Source organism: Pholis gunnellus (assembly GCF_910591455.1).
Source record: "Pholis gunnellus genome assembly, chromosome: 23".
NCBI lineage: Eukaryota > Metazoa > Chordata > Actinopteri > Perciformes > Pholidae > Pholis > Pholis gunnellus.
In genome coordinates this window covers 8,065,761-8,084,145 of record NC_136550.1, presented here as the reverse complement: position 1 = coordinate 8,084,145, position 18,385 = coordinate 8,065,761, and the positions used below count along the sequence as shown (strand labels likewise).

The following is an 18,385-nucleotide window of genomic DNA, read 5'->3' as shown; positions in this document are numbered from 1 at the left end:
ATCACCCGAGCAAACGCATGAACCTCTGAGGCTTTTCAAGATTATATCCTGACATTTTATCGTTGCGGTTGAAGGGACAATCAGGGTATTAAAATAACACATGTACGATTATTTTTCTATTTGGTTTTCAGTAAATTACAAACGTGAACATTTCCAAGTGAACGAGTAAATCATGATTAACAAGAACTATATTGAATTTCTGCTACATTTTATAAAAAGCTATATTTACAAATTATTTTTCGATATAGTGCTCATGAAGTCTTGCTGAAACTTTAGTCCATGTACATTAAAGTTCATATAGGTATGCTAATTCATCATAATTTGTGTTTTAATCGAAAACAATTTCGTAATGAATCAGACTTCTTCCCTCATTTATTGTTGGACTCATTCTGTCAACTTTAGAAGTCTAGTGAGTTTTTAGAAGAATAATACTGTTCATCAGGCATCATACTTTCTCCCTCCATGCCCAGGAGGAAATATGATGTTGTGTGATGGCATCACGCGGGGGTAAATCCGGTCATGCGCTAATCTGGTATTTAAGGTTCACAGTTCACCGGTTTGGGTGGAAGTAGAAGCAGGGGCCTGGGCGCATGGAAGGGGACGTTTTATACACACAGACAGTGAACGGAGAAAATCATTCCTGTTGTGGTAAAGTGATTCACATTCACTTTGGATAAAAGCTTCGTTTAAGTGCATAATTACAGGTAAATCATCAGTCGGTGAAACCGACTCCAAAATCAGCCGTGCGTAAAATCTGACAACCGTTGTTGGAAACATGTGGCAGTGCTGCTGTTTGGTGCTTGTGGGCGCGGTGCTCGTGAGCGCTCAGTTCCCCAGAGAGTGTGTGACACCCGAAGGTCTCAGGAGTGGACAGTGCTGTCCATCGCCCTCCGGACTCAACGACGACCCGTGCGGCTTCAGCGCGGGGCGCGGGCAGTGCGTGTCCATCGCGGCGGACGCGCGCCCTCACGGTCCTCAGTACCCGCACGACGGACGGGACGATCGGGAACGATGGCCGGTCCGTTTCTTCAACCGCACTTGTCAGTGCAACGGAAACTTCAGCGGTTATAACTGCGGCCGCTGCAGACACGGATGGACGGGGCCCGGCTGTGACCAGCGAGTTTCTGTTGGTAAGTGCGCAAAGCCAGGGGAAATATTCATATACTAATGCTGTAGTACTTTGACTCTGACTGAAGTTAAGAGAGAACATAGCTAGCACATCTGGAGGGTATAGTTCTGTGTTGTTGCTCAGTGGCACTTCAGCAGTCCTTTGGGACACCTCACCGGGCAAAATGAACGGATTTTGGCTTATTTATTGTCGTTTTAAACATTTTAAAGGACAAAGACAGATTATTTTAACTAAAGTAATTCACAATGACACAAGCTAAATGTATTTGAAATAGTTACAGCCCTGAAAGTTATAAAAGGGCATTTCATAGAAAAATGAATTAATCAAAAATGACCCTTACGCGCATTTTTGTACTTCTTTTCTCAGCCATTAAAAACTGATCCCCAATTAACGCATGACTGGCTGAGTTAATCCACTTTCCCTCTTCCATAATCCCCCAGTAAGACGAAACGTGATGCAGCTCAGCGCGGACGACAAGCGTGCGTTCGTGAACGCGCTGGACCAGGCCAAGCGCACGGTGCACCCCGACCTGGTGATCGCCACGCGGCGCTATCCGGAGATCTTCGGGCCCGACGGGAACACCGTGCAGTTCGAGAACATCACCATCTACAATTACTTCGTGTGGACCCACTACTTCTCGGTCAGCAAGACGTTCCTGGGTGCTGGGCAGGCCAGTTTCGGGGGAGTGGACTTCTCCCACGAGGGGCCTGGTTTTGTCACTTGGCACAGGTTCCACCTGTTGCAGCTGGAGCGAGACATGCAGGTGAGATCCTGTATAAAGAGGGGTGACAATTGGAGTAATGTTGACGTAATTACATACACAATGTGATGGAAGTACCGATATATCACCGTCTAATTTCCTAGTTCACCCCCTTGTCGTTTGTTATAACTAATGCGTTTCCCCACAACTGTATTGTTGAAGAAACCATAATGCAATTTTAAAGTTCAAGGGCATCTGGATGCACTGCATTAACTAATATAACTAAAATACCACAGCTGCTTGTCCTACTCTATTGAAATCATATCTATTTTGTATTTCACTGAAATTGAGTTTTTGCACTAGACAGTCAAAAAGCAGTTCAACTTCCATAAAAAGTATTATTTTCCAGAAAGTTTTCTTAAGTTTCTAAATCTATCATCTTTTACTTACCCGTTTGCTGCCCCCTAGCTGCATGTGCATTCTCATTTTTTCTCTTTGTGTAGACGTGTATATTTCTTGTTAAGTTATTAGAGAACCAAAGGCTTTTAAAGAACCAATATTCAGATGCATTCTGGACAGATATTTTCATTGACTGAAAAAAAGTGATAACCAATTTATTCTGTGCATTGACTCCATGACCAAATGACTCTAAATATACATTGACACATTAAGGAGGTGGAAATACATTGTCAGCAACATAATAAAATAAAGACTCAGCCTTGATCTTCACATTCACAAACTAACTCCATTTATGTAACTTCAAACAACCAGGACATGCTGCAAGACCCCTCCTTCGCCCTGCCCTACTGGAACTTTGCCATCGGTGGAAGCACATGTGACATCTGCACAGATGACCTGATGGGAGCCCGGAGCAGCTTTGACATGAATTCCCTCAGCGCCAACTCCCTCTTCTCCCAGTGGAGGGTCATATGTGAGAGCGTCGAAGACTACGACACACTGGGAACCATCTGCAACAGTAAGACTATTGTTTCTTCACCGTGGCAAATATTCATCGTGGTGTTACAGTGATCCCCTTTATGGCGATAGTGCAGATAAATGGATGTTGTGTATCTAACATGCTTCCTGTCTCCTGCCAGGCTCTGAGACGTCTCCCATCAGAAGGAACCCAGCAGGGAATGTCAACAGGCCGATGGTCCAGCGTCTCCCAGAGCCCCAGGATGTGACAGACTGTCTGCAGGTTAACGCTTTCGACACACCGCCCTATTACTCCACCTCCTCCGAAAGCTTCCGAAACACAATTGAAGGTGAGCAATTACAAAGACATTTTCTGTCGGACCCTGTTTTCACATTGACATGCAATGTTTCTGCATTTTGCGTGACTTTTCGTGTTGTTTCGGCAGGCTACAGCGCCCCCCAGGGTAACTATGACCCCGTGGTGAGGAGCCTCCACAACCTGGCCCACCTGTTCCTGAACGGGACAGGAGGACAGACTCACCTCTCCCCCAATGACCCCATCTTCGTCCTGCTGCACACCTACACCGACGCCATATTTGATGAATGGTTGAGAAGACACAATCCAGGTTTTTTGTTTGTTTTTGAAAACAACTCATTCTAGATGTTTACTTTATAAAACCTGCATATTTCACTGCTTTATACATAACATGGTGATCTTATTGGCTAACTTCAAGTATTTCTTGACAGATTCAACTCTGTATCCCGAAGAAAATGCCCCCATTGGTCACAACAGAGGCTACAACATGGTGCCTTTCTGGCCCCCCGTGACTAACGCCGAGATGTTTTTGACGGCCCCCGAAAATCTTGGTTACTCGTACGAAGCTGAATGGCCAGGTATTCCTTTTCGGATGTTTTCTAGCACTTTTGGCACATTTTCGTGGGTCTGCTTTCAATCGTGCCTTTTTAAATGAATCCAGACGACGAAAGGTAATAATCCTCCTCCTTCTACCTCTCCAGCTCAAGCTTTCACGATGACCGAAATCATCACCATGGCGATAGTCGCTGCCCTCGTGCTCGTCGCGGTCGTTTTCGCTGCCACCACGTGTGCCGTGCGCGCCAGGTCTCACAAGATGGACGGCCACCAGCCGCTGCTTGGAGATCACTACCAGCGCTACGACGATGCCAAAAGCCAATCTGTGGTCTAGGATCGCTGTTTGAACACGAGCCTCTCTCTTCTCTTTGCTTTTGCAGTGACACAGAAATGCAGCTGTTTGAAGCACGGCTGTGTTCTCACTGAAAAGCATGTGTAGATTCTTGAATGCTACAACAATGTCTTTTGGCCCCTATAACAAAGCTGGTGTAGTTGCATTTCTTTCTTTTTTGTTAATAATACTACAAATATGAAGCACTCATTGAAGATACATTTTTGTAATTGGAAGGTTTAGATACATGCAGTACTTTCTAAGTACTCTTTGAAATGGTGCGATCTTTTGGGGAAATTTGAAAATGTGTTTAATTAAATAAAGAGAACATGGATAACTGCAGTGTTATGGTGATGCCGGCAGGTGGTGTTAAACTGGTGGTGCTGTCAGGGCTTTTACTGTAAATGACTTTTCAGGATCAGCAATGCTGCCTCCTGTAGTTTAGATTTTGATATTGCACTAAGAAAAAAGGTGATCAGATGTAAAGAACGTCGATTCTGATTTGCTATTTAGTGGAGGAATGGAGTAATACAAATGAATTAAAACACATACAACTACAAGTTCCACCATGGTTGTTGTCCGTAGACCATTATAGAGGGGAAGTGTGAGGAATTGTTATTAAATACACTGCCCATGTAATGGCTCCACAACGCCCACAAGGGGATGCAAGAGTTCAAATTGTAAAACCCTCCACGTTGTTGGTAAGAGAGAGATGCTTTGAGGTGAGAGGGGATTGTATTTAAATGATGTATTAAGATTGACCAGCTAAAATGTAATTATAGAAAGAAGAGTTGAAAGAAAAGTGTCTATAAAGTTGATATAATCTGGGGACCTTTCTGAATTGTGTGCTGCACCATATGCATCTCTTTTTTTGTTTCAACTAAATCTATGCAAAATGGTCATTAATGCTATTCTGTTTTTACATTTATACTTTTGCCAGAAAGTGGTTGAATCTCTGTGTGTGTGCCAAATTATTTAAATGATTTAATTGTTTGTCCACACAGTGATTTGTTCGACTTTATACTGACACGCAAGATGAAACATATTTATTTTCACACCAAATCACAACATTGTCTATATACTCTAATGTAACCTCCGGAGCCCATGTTTAAAGGGTATTTCAGTGGCTTTTGATTCATGACTTTGCTTCACTCTGTTTACATTCATCACGCATTTGAAAGTCTTTGCAAAACACATGAAAGAAGCAAAAAGTGCGTCTCCCATATTATTGAGGCTGGTAAGTCTAGCCTTTTGCCTAACGGTTGGACTCACAGCTCTTAATTTGTAACAGCTGGAAAAAAACAGGTTTTCAATTTTTTTGAAATAACACCCCGGTGTCACTTCATCTGTCTGGTGTCTGGTGTCACAGGAAGCTCCTTTATGGGAGGGTCTACACAGAGCACGTTGTCGTTAAACTGTCTCACCACTGGTCCGCCGCTCAAATGGGAGGTCTGTCGGCGTAACAGCGGTGCGGTGGACTCAGGGTAAAGTGGCATTGGCCCGGCACTTCGTTCTGTCACCGGTTCGGGTAAAGTCGCGGAAAGTGAAGCGCCTGTTGCAACTTTGGATCAACTGCTCTTTGGATGTAGCTCGCGCGCGTCTCCCCGAACAACTCGCTGCGCTTGCGCTTCACACGTCCGCTTGCTCCACTTCAAAAGTGTCAACGTGTGATATTTCGGACAGTCCGCAATGGACGAGGATAAAAACGTCCTGCCTGATCTGAAGGATATAGAGACAAAGTTGGGTCTTAAGGTCCCGGATAGCCTCATTCGTTCTCTTGCTGCAGGAAAGCATCCCGACGTGCACGAGAAGCCGGCAGCGCCGCATTTAGTCAACTGCAAACTGTACGGCAACAATGCGGACTTGAAGAGACTGGAGAGCAAAATGCTGTTCCTAAAACAAGAAATGGTAAGCGTCTCTTTTCTTTCTGTATGTTTATTGAACGAGCTGTTAGGGAATTGTTTCAGTAAGGAAAGTGACAGTGGATAAATAGCCATATGCTAAAAAAAAAAAATAGGCTAGAGATGCTCCAGTGTAGCGTTTGTGTTCGTTAAGTGTACTTGTTATAGCTAGGTCACTAATGCTTAATGTTATATTCGTCCGAGCCGTTTATCCGTCCACAAACGTTCCAATTAGGCTAATGGCAGCAGGAAATACACTTGACTGTGTTATCAAACCAGCCAATTATGCATGGCTTAATGTCAGGCAAGTAAAAAAAAAAGATTGCTGTCTCTGTCTAATGCATCGCATGGCAGCCGAGCCTGGCCTCACATGCAAAGCAGGTCTACATATCAACATGTGGTTGTCAAATGCAAAGTTCCACTGATGGATGTTGAGCTCCATTGTGTTGTAAAGCACCGTGAAGCCGGCCAATCCGTGAGAGGCATTCACACCTGAGCACTGAAGTCAGCAGGGACCTTTGTTGATAACACACACACACACACACACACACACACACAACCTTGATGATTCAAACTACTCTGTGAGAAAGGTAAATAGACATATTTCCTGTGTAATTATCTTTTTATTTATTTCATAGTTTTCGCTCTACCAATACGCACATTCTTTTCAAATGTTATACTTGTTAGACTGAAGCCCCCCCCCCCCCCCCCCCCCCCCCCTCATTTTAAGTCCGGTCATGAAAGGTATTAGGATTCCTGAGCAGATGGCCCAGTTGAATGCAGTAGAGCTGTATCAAGGCCAGCAGACAGTCCAATCACCCAAAGAGTTTGTGTTGATAAGCTGACATTTATGTGACAGAGACTTTGGGACCTATAACAGTATTTTTAAATGGAACCGCCCTTGGTTTAATTCGCATGCGTTTCAACCATGACAGTCATGTCATCTTGTAACTTGTAATTGTGTTGATACGTGAAGAAGAAGAAAAAAACGTATTGACTTCTGGTCAGACAGCTAATTGTTAATTTGGGCCATCGTGGGCTTCCATGATTTTGCGGCTAACGTCACAACTTCATCTCTAATCCAATCAGACTGCTCTGTTTTGGTGTGCACGCGTCTGATAGACACGCACACACTTTTTTGCAACATCAGTGTTTAGCTACATTTTACAACACTTGAGGGGCCTATCAGAGGACCAAATGAACTCTGAAATGTGCGGTTCAGAGAAAGGTTATGCATCAGCTCTTGTTAGTTTCATATGACAAATTAAACATGTGTTGCTATCCAGCAGAGACAAAAATTATGCAGCGCTAATTGTGTTGCCCAAACTCATCTTGTGTTACTGACCCTCCGGTGCCACCTTATTAACGCGAGGCCGCTGCATGGTCTTAAATAGCAATGCGACTCCATCTGCTCGTCTTCCGTGTGTGTGTGTGTGTGTGTGTGTGTGTGTGTGTGTGTGTGTGTGTGTGTGTGTGTGTGTGTGTGTATGTTTGTGTGTGTGTGTGTAAAGCGGGTGGTTATTCTCACAAAACAAACACACCGGCAGCAGTATGCGTCAAATGAAGCCTGGTCGTAAATCCACTCCAAAGAAGGGCCGTTGTATCAAGCCAGCTGTCTGGAGCTCCCTACCAGCCCTGTTTACCTTCATCTGCATCAATGCATTTTGAATGTAGGAGGCTGTCACAGCTGTTCCTTCACCATGTTTTCATTCTGACTGAGTGTTAGTCACCCAGCGACACAGGAATCCCTTTGATTGACCCCATATGCGGTCCACTTCCCTCCACAGTCAATGGCACGGTTTGTCATGGCATGGAGTTAAATCAATGGCCATACTGTGTAATGTAGGCAAGTCATTCAGAATCCTGGAGGCAGCAGACGGGTTTCCTGCATTATACGAGTCGTATGCCGTCTTTCCGGTGCCACATAGTTCAGTCTCTTTGTTCACAGCAAAGCCTGATAGTCTAAACATAATAGCACATAGTGTTCTGCCCATGTGAGGATATAAGAATGCTAACAGTTGTTGAGGAAGAAATCTCTCCGCACGGTTCATTAAGTAGCTGATCCGGCGCTTTTCCTTCATATCACGTGATGACAGTTGTTCTAGAATTGTAGATATTCAAATTTCTATTTTATTTTTTTCTAAGCACTTTCAGCTCTCTCATCCATGTTGATTTAAAAGCTGAGGTTCAATCTGCGAATGAAAAACCATGTCATAAGCTCCAGAACAGCTCCTCAATGAACTTCTCAAAATGTTGAACTTGCACCTCAAATGCTCGAGTTGGCAGTACCATGACCTGACCGGGATGCTTTTCTCCAACTCCATAGGCACATCTGCGAGCCATCGACGTGAAGCTGATGCAGCAGCTTATGTCCATCAACGAGGGCATCGAGTCCATCCGCTGGATGATAGAAGACAAAGGAGGCGTGGCCAGCCAAGAGGGCAGCCTGACGGGCAGCTTGTACAGCCTGTCGGACAGCCAGGACGGTGCCTCGCTGCGGGGCAGCTTCAACAGCTTGAACGACGGCAACAGCGACGGGCTAGATACTCTGTCTGTGGGCAGTTACTTGGACACTCTAGCGGAGGACCTCTCGGACGACCCCTCACCGACAGATCTCGACTGTTTTGTTGATAAAACGGTTATTGACGGGGATACTTTCAGCAAATCCCCACTGAAACTCAGGGCGGAATCGGATGAATACTACTGCTTTGGATAATAAGCTAAAGCCAGTGGTTACAGAGACTACTGAGATGTGTGAAGAAAGATTTTAAAATGTGTTCTTCACAAATTAACACAGCTGTCAATGGCTAATGTTACTTTTTACCTTTTTTTTTTTTTTTTTTTTTTAAACCAGCGTCCTTATGTGGTGGTTTGAACACACCTCGTCAAACCATTGCCACTTAATGTCGCACCACAAGTGAAAACATCTTAACAGTTCTTTTAAGTCTTAATATTTTATCATGCAAGTCAATTGAGTAAAAAAAGGGTGCTCTGTTTAGGATTTAAAGATTGTATTTATTGAGTTATCCAATACCTCAGCAGTTTGGTTTCACCGATAAGAGTACGTCTTGGACTAACATTCCTGTAGACGGGGTGAATACGAGTAGCAACATAAGCTGAACATCAAATCTTCTTTATCTGTAGAAATGTCGACCCCGATCATCTGATCTAAGTGAAGGAGTAGATTAGGATTTAGCAGCCACTTGGAAAATTGGACGTTTCACGCTGAGTGATGCAAGTGAGTGAACTATTTAAAGCGTTAAAGCAAGTGCAGTTTGCTTCCGCGCCAAATTCTGCGCTCCACCTACTATAAACGTTCAGCTTGTAACTATTTTTACTTAAATGTTTTGACCGATGGAAGTTCCTAAGCTCCAATCGCAGTCTGCAATAGTCGAACTTCCACATGCACTCAAGAGATTAGTCGCACATTTAAAGCACAGATGCTTGACTGAAAACCAAAGCAATTTGATTGTCTTATAGATCATTTAGGTCTGAGGAAAAACCCTGTTAATGCCTGATGGGAGGTTTCTTGACGCTGGACATATGGAACAGGAGTTTGCTTTGTGGGCACATTTTAGTTCTCTGTTGTCAGAAACAGGTGTGTTGTTTTAGCTTTAAACGTGTTTTATTTTTTTTTTGTCATTTGTATTTTAAACTGCCTGCATTTGTAAGAAAAAAAAACATGTTTGTTTTTATGGGTTGCTGTTCATTTTGTTGTGGAAATGAAATAATATATTGTGATGTTTTTTTTTCTTCTCTTGCTCACATTGTGTAAGTCTTGAATGCAAAAAAAAACACATTCACAGTAACTTTGTGTTATTCTCAATTCTTTCGAAAAAACACAGTTCCTTGACCCCGTTATGGAACCTTAATGAGATGGGAAATGAACATTGTGGTGGTTTACTTTTTTTGGTATAATTAAGTTAAGAATAATCTCTTGACAATGAATGTGGCACGGTAAATGACCCTTAATAATTAGCGCTGTCCCTTTCCTTTGCTAAAACACAAAACCAGGAGGATGATCCTGAATTTGGCAAATGGTTGCTTACTTGTGCCCTTTAAAATTCCCAAGCTACTAGCAGAGGAATGCCACTTAGGATAATATTCAGGATGGCATACCAAGTATTATAATAGACGAGGAATCGTGTTACTAAAACTCTTGTGTGCGCCACGCTTTGGCTGAACTTAATATGAAAATAACTCCAATCAAAAGGGAGACGGAATTAAATAGCCAGCCCTGCAGAATATGTGATGGTCTGTTATATTATTTTCATTTCTTTTCTTTATGCATCGCACTAGCTTCTTATCTTTCATGTGATAAGTGAAGTTCCAGACAAGACTATACTGGGGAAGTCATTACAGGAAAGATGAGAAGCTTGGTCTCTTTGGCTTGCAGTTGAACGAGTGGCCATGGGGCACAGCACTTCAGTGCGTTCTCAGGCTGCGATCTGACAGCAGGACTTTGCTTTGGAAATGCTGCCGTGTTGGATTAGTCGTCATGTATTCACTTTGTCTGGAGAGCTGTCTCATGTTAGGATCTCCATCTTATTTTCAAATTGGCATTCATGACACCGCGGCTGAAGGGCTGTTTTCTGAACGCGGCACAGTCGTCTCGCACGACACGAAATGCACAAAATAACACGATTGGACTCAAATGGCACGTTTAGTGTTGGTTAGTTCCAGACAGATATAATCACTTTATCCAGGCACATTAAGTGTACTTGTAACTTTGTCTCACACCAAGTGCAAAGCAGCTTTATTTGGTTTTATGCTGCCTTTCCTTATCTCTACCTCCTCGAGGCTTTGGCAGGCTTAAGCTCCCTGTCAAGCTGAACCACACTGAGGCCACTAAACCAAAGAGCCTTGAGAATGGCAGCATGACCTCCTTGTCAGCAATTCAATTAAAAACGTACAATTCTCTCAACTTCCCTAAATTTCATGTCTTCACAAATGTAACCGTGTCATGATAGTTCAGTTAATATCCCTCAGGGGGGGAAATGTTGAGACTTGAGCGTGTGGCATTGAAATAATTGGACACACAGAACGGGTTCTGCAGGTTTATGTTATAATAGCTCTGAGTCAGAATTCCTCAGAGCTACATGGTACACTACACTTAAACAGAAGTTGCCTCTTGGGCCTTCTTCTGTTCTTCTAAGTGTGCATTTCTGACACAAAAGGGAGAACCATTTGACACACTGCCTTTGTGGTGAAGACGAGTGCTGTCTTACAATAAATCGTCCAATCGCATTTGAGAAATTGTACTTTTCTGCTCATTCCAAGCTAAAAGTAATTACATATTACCATTCAATTGTCCCGTTTAGAAAGTGTGAAAGACAAAACATTGTATTTTTGCATTATAGTCCAGGAAAGTTACTCAGTTTGTCAAATTCTTCTGTCAGCAATTGTGGTCGCTCTATTCTGTGGGTGAATGACACCCAGGCTTTGTGGAAAGCAAACAAAGGTACAATCAGCTGCAGCGCCCTGAGTTTGGCAACCCATTGCAAGATAATGATTTTTTTTCGTTCTCTTAGTTAGTCCTCAGTTACTTTGCTTGAGCACAAATAATTACACTTGCGCACAGTCGAGACAGCAGCTTCCAGCAGGGATCCATTAACAAATTAGACACTGGTGGTTGGGCCTGTGCCACAAGATGAAGGGAAACCAATACCGCCTGGTATCTGGGAGACTGTCACCATGCTACCAAATGAGGATACAGGATATGGGTTATTGGAGTTAGTTTTGGGCGGAGATGGGGGGGGGGGGGCGGGGTGAAAAGAGCCAGAGACACAGGCGACCCCTCAGACAGGAAGCCACAGATAGCAAGTAAATATACACAATTGTCAAGAGACTTGATTCTGGTTTCATTAGCTGTTCTTTCTTTGGGCCTCTGGGTTGGTTCACAGTTCTGTTGGTGCTCCAACAGCTCTACATAAACATCACAGCTGTATTAAAGAGAGTGCACGTCTTGTGTATAACAAGGTTGACTTAAGAGCGAATGTTTGCGATGGCCCCGCATGCTATCCTGACATGCTAATGCTTGTAATGGATGTAGCACATTCGATCCACTATGTCGGCCTTATTACATTCCCAGACACGCGGAGCTCCATGTCGGGAGATTTATGAAGCCGTGGAAAACTTAATAAGGCCTGTGCCATAGCATGAATATCTTGTTTCGTCGAGGAAAAATGCTTAATGAATGTCAAGGTTAGCCACAACCCCAATGTTGTGCTTCACATGAGATTTTCCGCACTGCCGACACGGTGATGGCGTCAACTTCAAAACCAAACGTATACCTCATTCTGATTCGATTATTGCATCCAAAAAAGTCTTGACGGAGCTCTCAGCTGGCCTTCTGCCAAGCTGTGGATCTGTGAGTCACTTCTCGGGAGCCTTGTTAAACTCCTGGGAGCCACCGTTTCCCAAAAGCAGCAGAAGAGAGGCAACACCGTTAACGTCAGTGCAAATATTAAACATTAACAATGGCCGCCACTGCTCTCATAAATTAGCCCGGCTGAGATTTAGAAGGAGCACCCCTTTTGGAAGCTTCTGTAAACACGACACAGAAAACATCTGAGCAACCCAAATACAGAAAGTGGCAAGCCTGAGAACGTGTCGCTGCTGCAAGCTGGTCAGACTGCATTCCATTCATATCTCATGGGGTTATTTTAATCAACATATACACAAAGGGTTCTTGATTATTTATCAGATGTAGTTGCAGCTATAAAGATTGCAAATCATCCCACGAGACTTCTTTTCTGCGACATTTCTCCTCTCGCGTTTGGGAATGAATCGCTCCAGTCTTAATTGTTGTACCGACTCAGTGAACCTTAGGTTTGTTTATATTCCAGCGCCACACTTTAATTTATAACCCCTGAGGATTTACCAGACATTATTGGCTACCTTATATTGTTTGGGATGATGCTACACTATGCTACGTGAGAACACAGTCTCTCAGAAAGCTGCACCAGCTCTGCACAACTACGGACTTAATTGGGTTATAATTGAAGTGTTTACTAAGATTAGTACACGCAAAACATTTCCAGCCAGTGACTGCCAAGGGCAGCCTATCTGTCCTTTAGTTAACCCAACAACCAGACAAAATGAACGTCAGTGTATTCAAAATGTTGTTTAAAAGATGTTCTCTATACAGTATAAATATATTTGCTATTTAGTGGAGTAAGGTCGACCTGAGCAGAGAAAGTTGCTCTCCCTCTGTGTGTTGTTCAAGCTTCTCCTCGCCTTGCTGACATAACCGGGCTAGCCGGCAGCTTTTACTGCATGAGACTGCCACTCTGCACTACACTCTTATGTTAAACCTGCTAACGCCGTCCCAGCCCACAGCGTCGTCTGACAGCCGAACACAGCCCACCCTCCGGTGTCCCTTTCGGTTAACACAGTTGGCTCTGTCACCACTGTTGCCATTGTTTGCACTGTTATCACCGTGAGCAGCGCTGGCTCAACGGTCGCCATCTCTTTCTTATTGAGCACTTTTGATAAATGAGCTGTGAAGATTTTAAATTAATGAACTCTAAAACACATGTAGATGTATATAAAATCAAAGTCATACCTACATTGACAAATAATATATTCTTTCCCCCTAAAACTGTTCTTTAGAGCAGTTATGACTTCCTGTGTGTATGCTGTAGCTGATTGCTTTTGAATCTGCCGCGCTTAATGAATCACAAGTTTGAAAGAAGCGAATCCTAAGAATTTAGTACACACAAAAAGTAACTGATTTACAAATGTCTCGAACAATCCAATGCTGGTATAAGAAAGAAGGACAAAACAAGAAACTCTTCTTGTCCTTGAAGAATGAAAAACTGTTAATTCATTATAATTGAGTCTTTATTCATTATACATTTAATAATGCTGCGATGCAGCCGCAAGCAGTGGCTGGTTGTGAAATTATTTTCTATTGAAAGCACAAACTGGTGGAACCAGTTCTGCAATGTCACCACTGCTAATATTTGCCACCTATTATGATGTGTTCCCATTTATGCTATGAACTAAGGATTGGCCACTTAGTCATCATTAGTCACGAAAAGAGTGTAACCTGTATGCTGAAGATCCGTGAATTTCACCTTCGCTCCTACTTACAGCCAGCGGCGTTTTAAGATATCACATTTTGCATAAGCTGAACAGTGCAGGTAAAGGGCACCAGAGTGAATATGTAAAGTGGTGATAATGCATGAGCAGTTGTACAGTAGGACCAATCATACAAGTAGCTTTAACCCTTGTATCTCTTGAGTCACCCTCTCCCTCCCTGGCTGTGTGCGATGGCTACCTGCATTGGGTGCCTTTTTCCCCCCCAACCACGCCACCGCGGGGCCGAGCCTGTTGAGCTGGCTGAGATTAAACAGCAGGCTACATCAAGCCAGGAACCTTCAACGGATAGAGAGGAGAGAACAAAACAAACCTCTATCCCGTTTGATCCCCCCTTTTTTCACTCCCTGCTCTTTCTATGCGGGCCGGGAAGCCTTTCCATGACTATATTAGGAATCAAAGGGACTTCTACAGAAGCCACTGACCCGGCCACAGCTTTTGAACTCCTGCTTTGCTCTTTGATAGCCAAGTTGTGAGTCATGAAAAAGGAATACATGTTATCGTGGTTGCTTTTGAGGCTTACGGAAGTTACAGTGTATGTGATTATTTCAGCCATACTGCACTTTAGTCTGTGGGTTAGCCTTGTGTTTGATGAGTTATGGAACAAGACAGACATGCGATCATAAACGGACACAAACAACCCTTTAAAGAAGTCCCACGTTGATTATTTCCACACCGGTTTTAACGGGCATGTGCATGAGGAAGCCTCCCGGCAACATGGCAAACAGGCAACATGAAGCCAAAAGGTCAAAAGTCTTTTCAAGTGTTTCCTGGCAACAAGATGACCCTGTGATGGTTAAGGGAGCAGAGCTGGGGTTACTCCTTCGTTGGAAAACATGGTGGAACAAAATGCTTCCCAGTGGATGTCTGCTCTGTAATTCCCTGCATGCTGATTCAGTCAAATGAGGGCAGTTTGGGGTCAACAGGAAGGCATTACAATCAATTGACCCATAGAGGTGAAGAAAGGTTAAATTTTAAGTGAAAGAATGCCAGTAAAGTATTTTTTTTCCTACTCATGGAGTATTCTGCATCTGTTGCTGCAAGCTCTTCAAGTCTTGCCTTCAGTCTGTTATTTTCTGCCTTTCTTTCTCTCTTTCAATTTGCTCTTCTATCTTCATTACTGTACACGATAGTATCACAGCCTTCGTGTCACTATGGGATTCCATTTTCCCTAATCGCTCTGTCTGTCTGCACCCTCTCATAAACTGTCATCCTTCCTGGGAAAGAGATGTGATCCTCTTGGGAAAGAACAAATAGTGCACTCCCCCCACAACTGTCCTGCGAGGCCAAAGACACTCCCATGGTCATCTCATGACAGTGTGTAGTAGGCAGCGCTGTTGTCTGATGTCCTGTTCGGAAATTTATTTTGTAAAGAAATAGAACTTTAAGATTGGTTGGTAATGAAATGCTAAAATTGTTGTGCCAATTTCTTCGCACCCACTGTTTTATAATCCTTTTGTGGCTTATCAAGACGCATTCTTAGCTTTGCTCCGGATTTTGGTTTCTATTTGTGTTCAGCGTATTTGTGCTCATTCTCATTCTTCTGATCACCATGATATCTGTTTCAGCAAACACAGTTTGATTCCGCGCTGACAAACAGACAAAGCGGTTCTTGTCAGTCCCTTCATCCCCGACATTGACCCAAAGTAAAATCCTCTTTTTTTCTTCCTGGTAGCACTGATTCCCAGGGCCATCCAAGTTCAAACCTCAAACCTTCCGACTAATACCCTCCTCTGCATCTCAAAGCTGGTGTAACAGGACCCGGAAGATCTCGCTCAAGTGCTTTGGTTTGAGAGGTAAAGGACCTCCAAAGATCTGCAGGGATTAGGAAGCAAAACTGGCGAGGTTTCCTTGGCACCCTCTTAAAGCCTCCTCATTCAAACCCAGAGCTTCAATGAAAACCTGTACTGCTTGAGCAGGATTTGTATGGTCCCCGCCGCGGAAGTGTTTTTGGGAGGGTTTGGATTACCGTCAGGCCCCATCTAACCTTAAAAGTTAGCATGCAAAAGAAAAGCAGATTTAGAGTCGGGGTGTAAATGTGGAGGAACAGTTGGAAAAAGTTCCCTCATGTTGATTTATCAACCATATGATATTTCATTTACAAGCTCTTCAACAAATCCATATTTGTCATCTCCTTTATGGATACAAAGACAATCAATCAAAGGCATTGATAAGGAAATGTTCATGAACGCGTCTATTTATGTTCAAGACTATGGAAAGTATTGGGGTGGGGAGTGGGCAGAACCTTTATGTTGGATTTTTTTCTATTTTTTTAAAGCATGGCCTCTCTTAGTGTTGTTATTTCTTTGGACCATCCTCTTGATGGTGTGTAAATCTCCACCATGTGTGTCTGCAAAGACCGCTGCTGTATTGTTTGATTGAATTAATGATACTAGAATACTCAAATACTTGAGTTTCACGAACATTTGTCACAACAGATACGCTCTCATTTGAATCCATGCAGATTTCAGCACCAGCTCGGTGCAAGCGCACGTCTCAGCTCGGTCTCACAGGCGTAACCAGGACTTGAAGCGTATATTTAGGCTTCAAATCTATTTCTTTGACAATACTCGGGGCAAACATGAGGTTGAAATAGAAGACACGGAATAACTGTGTATCTGGACTGAAGAGCAGCAGTTGTGCGACGTCAATGCAGTCAGCTGTGTGTGTCTGTGTGTGTGGTTCCAAACTCGCCATCCAAAACAATAAAAGTGAGCAGACTAAGAGTAGTGAGTGAGGCATCAGCAGTCAAACAATGGCAGTATCAAACATGCAAAAAAAGGGTGGTTTGAGAAAATGTGAGACACTGCAACCACGAGACATCCGAGACAAAAAACGAGCACCCAAAATAATAAGCAGTTTGGTGCAGCAGTATGCAAGATTAGCCGTGGACAGACAGGCAAGCACACACTCACTTCCACGGACAATCTCATTATCCCCTGGCAGAGATAATGATCATTAAACATTGAATTGGTTCAACCCATTTTATCGAAAATCTAAAAGAGGCTGTGCCTCAAAAGAATTTAAGATGTTTCGATGTACCCCAGTTTAAACCATAATATCCTAATGAAACAATCATTTTTATACAGCCAGCAATCATACATCAACTGTCAAATGCATGGGTGACAGAAGAAAATGTTCTATTTTTCAAAGAAGAAGCTACCAACCAAACAGTGATTACTGCCAACAACTGAGTGAACCCGACCCAGTGTGTAATGCTGAACTTGAATTATACATTATACTGACTAACGTTTTATGACACATTTAACTTTTGTTCCCCTTTTTGTGAAAGTGGAAACGACTGTTGGTAGAGACTCTGTTTAATCAATTATATCCCAAAAGATCCAGTGCATTAGTTGTTTCTCAAAATGGTCAAATTGTCCCTGCACACTCTGACCTACTGCACGCACTAAGGCCACTTTTGATTAGTCCTGTTGTTTTCTTGCATTCAATTCTGCAGGGGTACAAAAAACGCAACCCCACCCCACACATTGTCCTTGAACAGTCCTTAATCGAAAGCATTCAGAAAGACGTAACGCTTTTATTTTCATGTGTCCAGGCTGCAGTTGTAGACACTCGAGATGGACAAAAAAAAAAAGACTTCACATATTTGTCTTTCTTTGCTGTGGTGTTGCTGTCCACCAAACATTTAACCCAGACATTCAACAGTAGGAAACCCACACGCTGAAATAACACCATGCTTTTGTCTTGACTTGTCTCTGATTACTCCAGCGTTCAGCTTCCCAGCCCCCACATACATACCCTGTGGGGATAGCCACCTGTCTCGGCTGACTCCTGGGATGAATCTCTGGCCAAACAGACAGCTCTTTGTGCTGGGGGGGGGGGGGTTAAAGCCTCTTAGCAGGCTGTTACTGATAGGACGCGCTGGCTGCTGTCGGGGAGGGGCTACAGCAGTGTAATACATCGTTCATCTACCGTCTCCCGTGATAAAAGATTTTTATGATACAGCTGTGGTGTGCTTTTGCATTTGTGAAAGTTCTCAAATGCAGGGTCAATAGCACAGCACAGCACAGCGCAGTGCAGGCCAGCCAAGGGGACAGCAGTGTTAAAGCACACTGTATGACTGCAGACACCGATAACTGATGTAATAGTATTCAGGCCGCTGGCAGTTAATGATTGCTTCTGCACAGATCATCATTTTAATCACTGGGGCAGCACTCACTGACGGCTTGTCTGCTCATCTAGTCAGATGGCTTGATGTCCCCCCACACACACACAAACACACGCGTAGCTTCTCTGAGTTCTGCGACCACATAGGTGAGGATGTTGTATTTGAGACTAATGAAGACAAATGATAGTGCAGAGTGCGGATCGGGTAAAAGTGCTGGAAGTGCATGGTACATTTCCTGGCCTTTGAAACTGAACGCATTCAGTTGTGAATTCTCTTAATGGCTTCCAGGGACATTTCCTCATC

The 18,385-nt window shown here is 43.4% G+C and overlaps 2 protein-coding genes across 2 annotated transcripts; both read left to right on the top strand.

Annotated features, from left to right (window-relative positions):
• Window positions 1-775: 775 nt before the first annotated feature.
• Window positions 776-4,792, top strand: LOC306714914 (5,6-dihydroxyindole-2-carboxylic acid oxidase-like; the record flags this gene model as incomplete). The annotated part of the gene is made up of 7 exons (XM_079185098.1): window positions 776-1,130; window positions 1,570-1,892; window positions 2,601-2,805; window positions 2,927-3,094; window positions 3,191-3,370; window positions 3,492-3,638; window positions 3,762-4,792. The coding sequence occupies 7 exons, from the start codon at window positions 776-778 to the stop codon at window positions 3,947-3,949; spliced, it is 1,566 nt and encodes a 521-aa protein (XP_079041224.1). The 3' UTR covers window positions 3,950-4,792.
• A 615-nt stretch (window positions 4,793-5,407) lies between these two features.
• lurap1l (leucine rich adaptor protein 1 like) lies at window positions 5,408-9,650 on the top strand. Its single transcript, XM_079184449.1, has 2 exons — window positions 5,408-5,854; window positions 8,174-9,650. The coding sequence occupies exons 1-2, from the start codon at window positions 5,636-5,638 to the stop codon at window positions 8,561-8,563; spliced, it is 609 nt and encodes a 202-aa protein (XP_079040575.1). The 5' UTR covers window positions 5,408-5,635; the 3' UTR covers window positions 8,564-9,650.
• The last annotated feature ends 8,735 nt before the right edge of the window (window positions 9,651-18,385 follow it).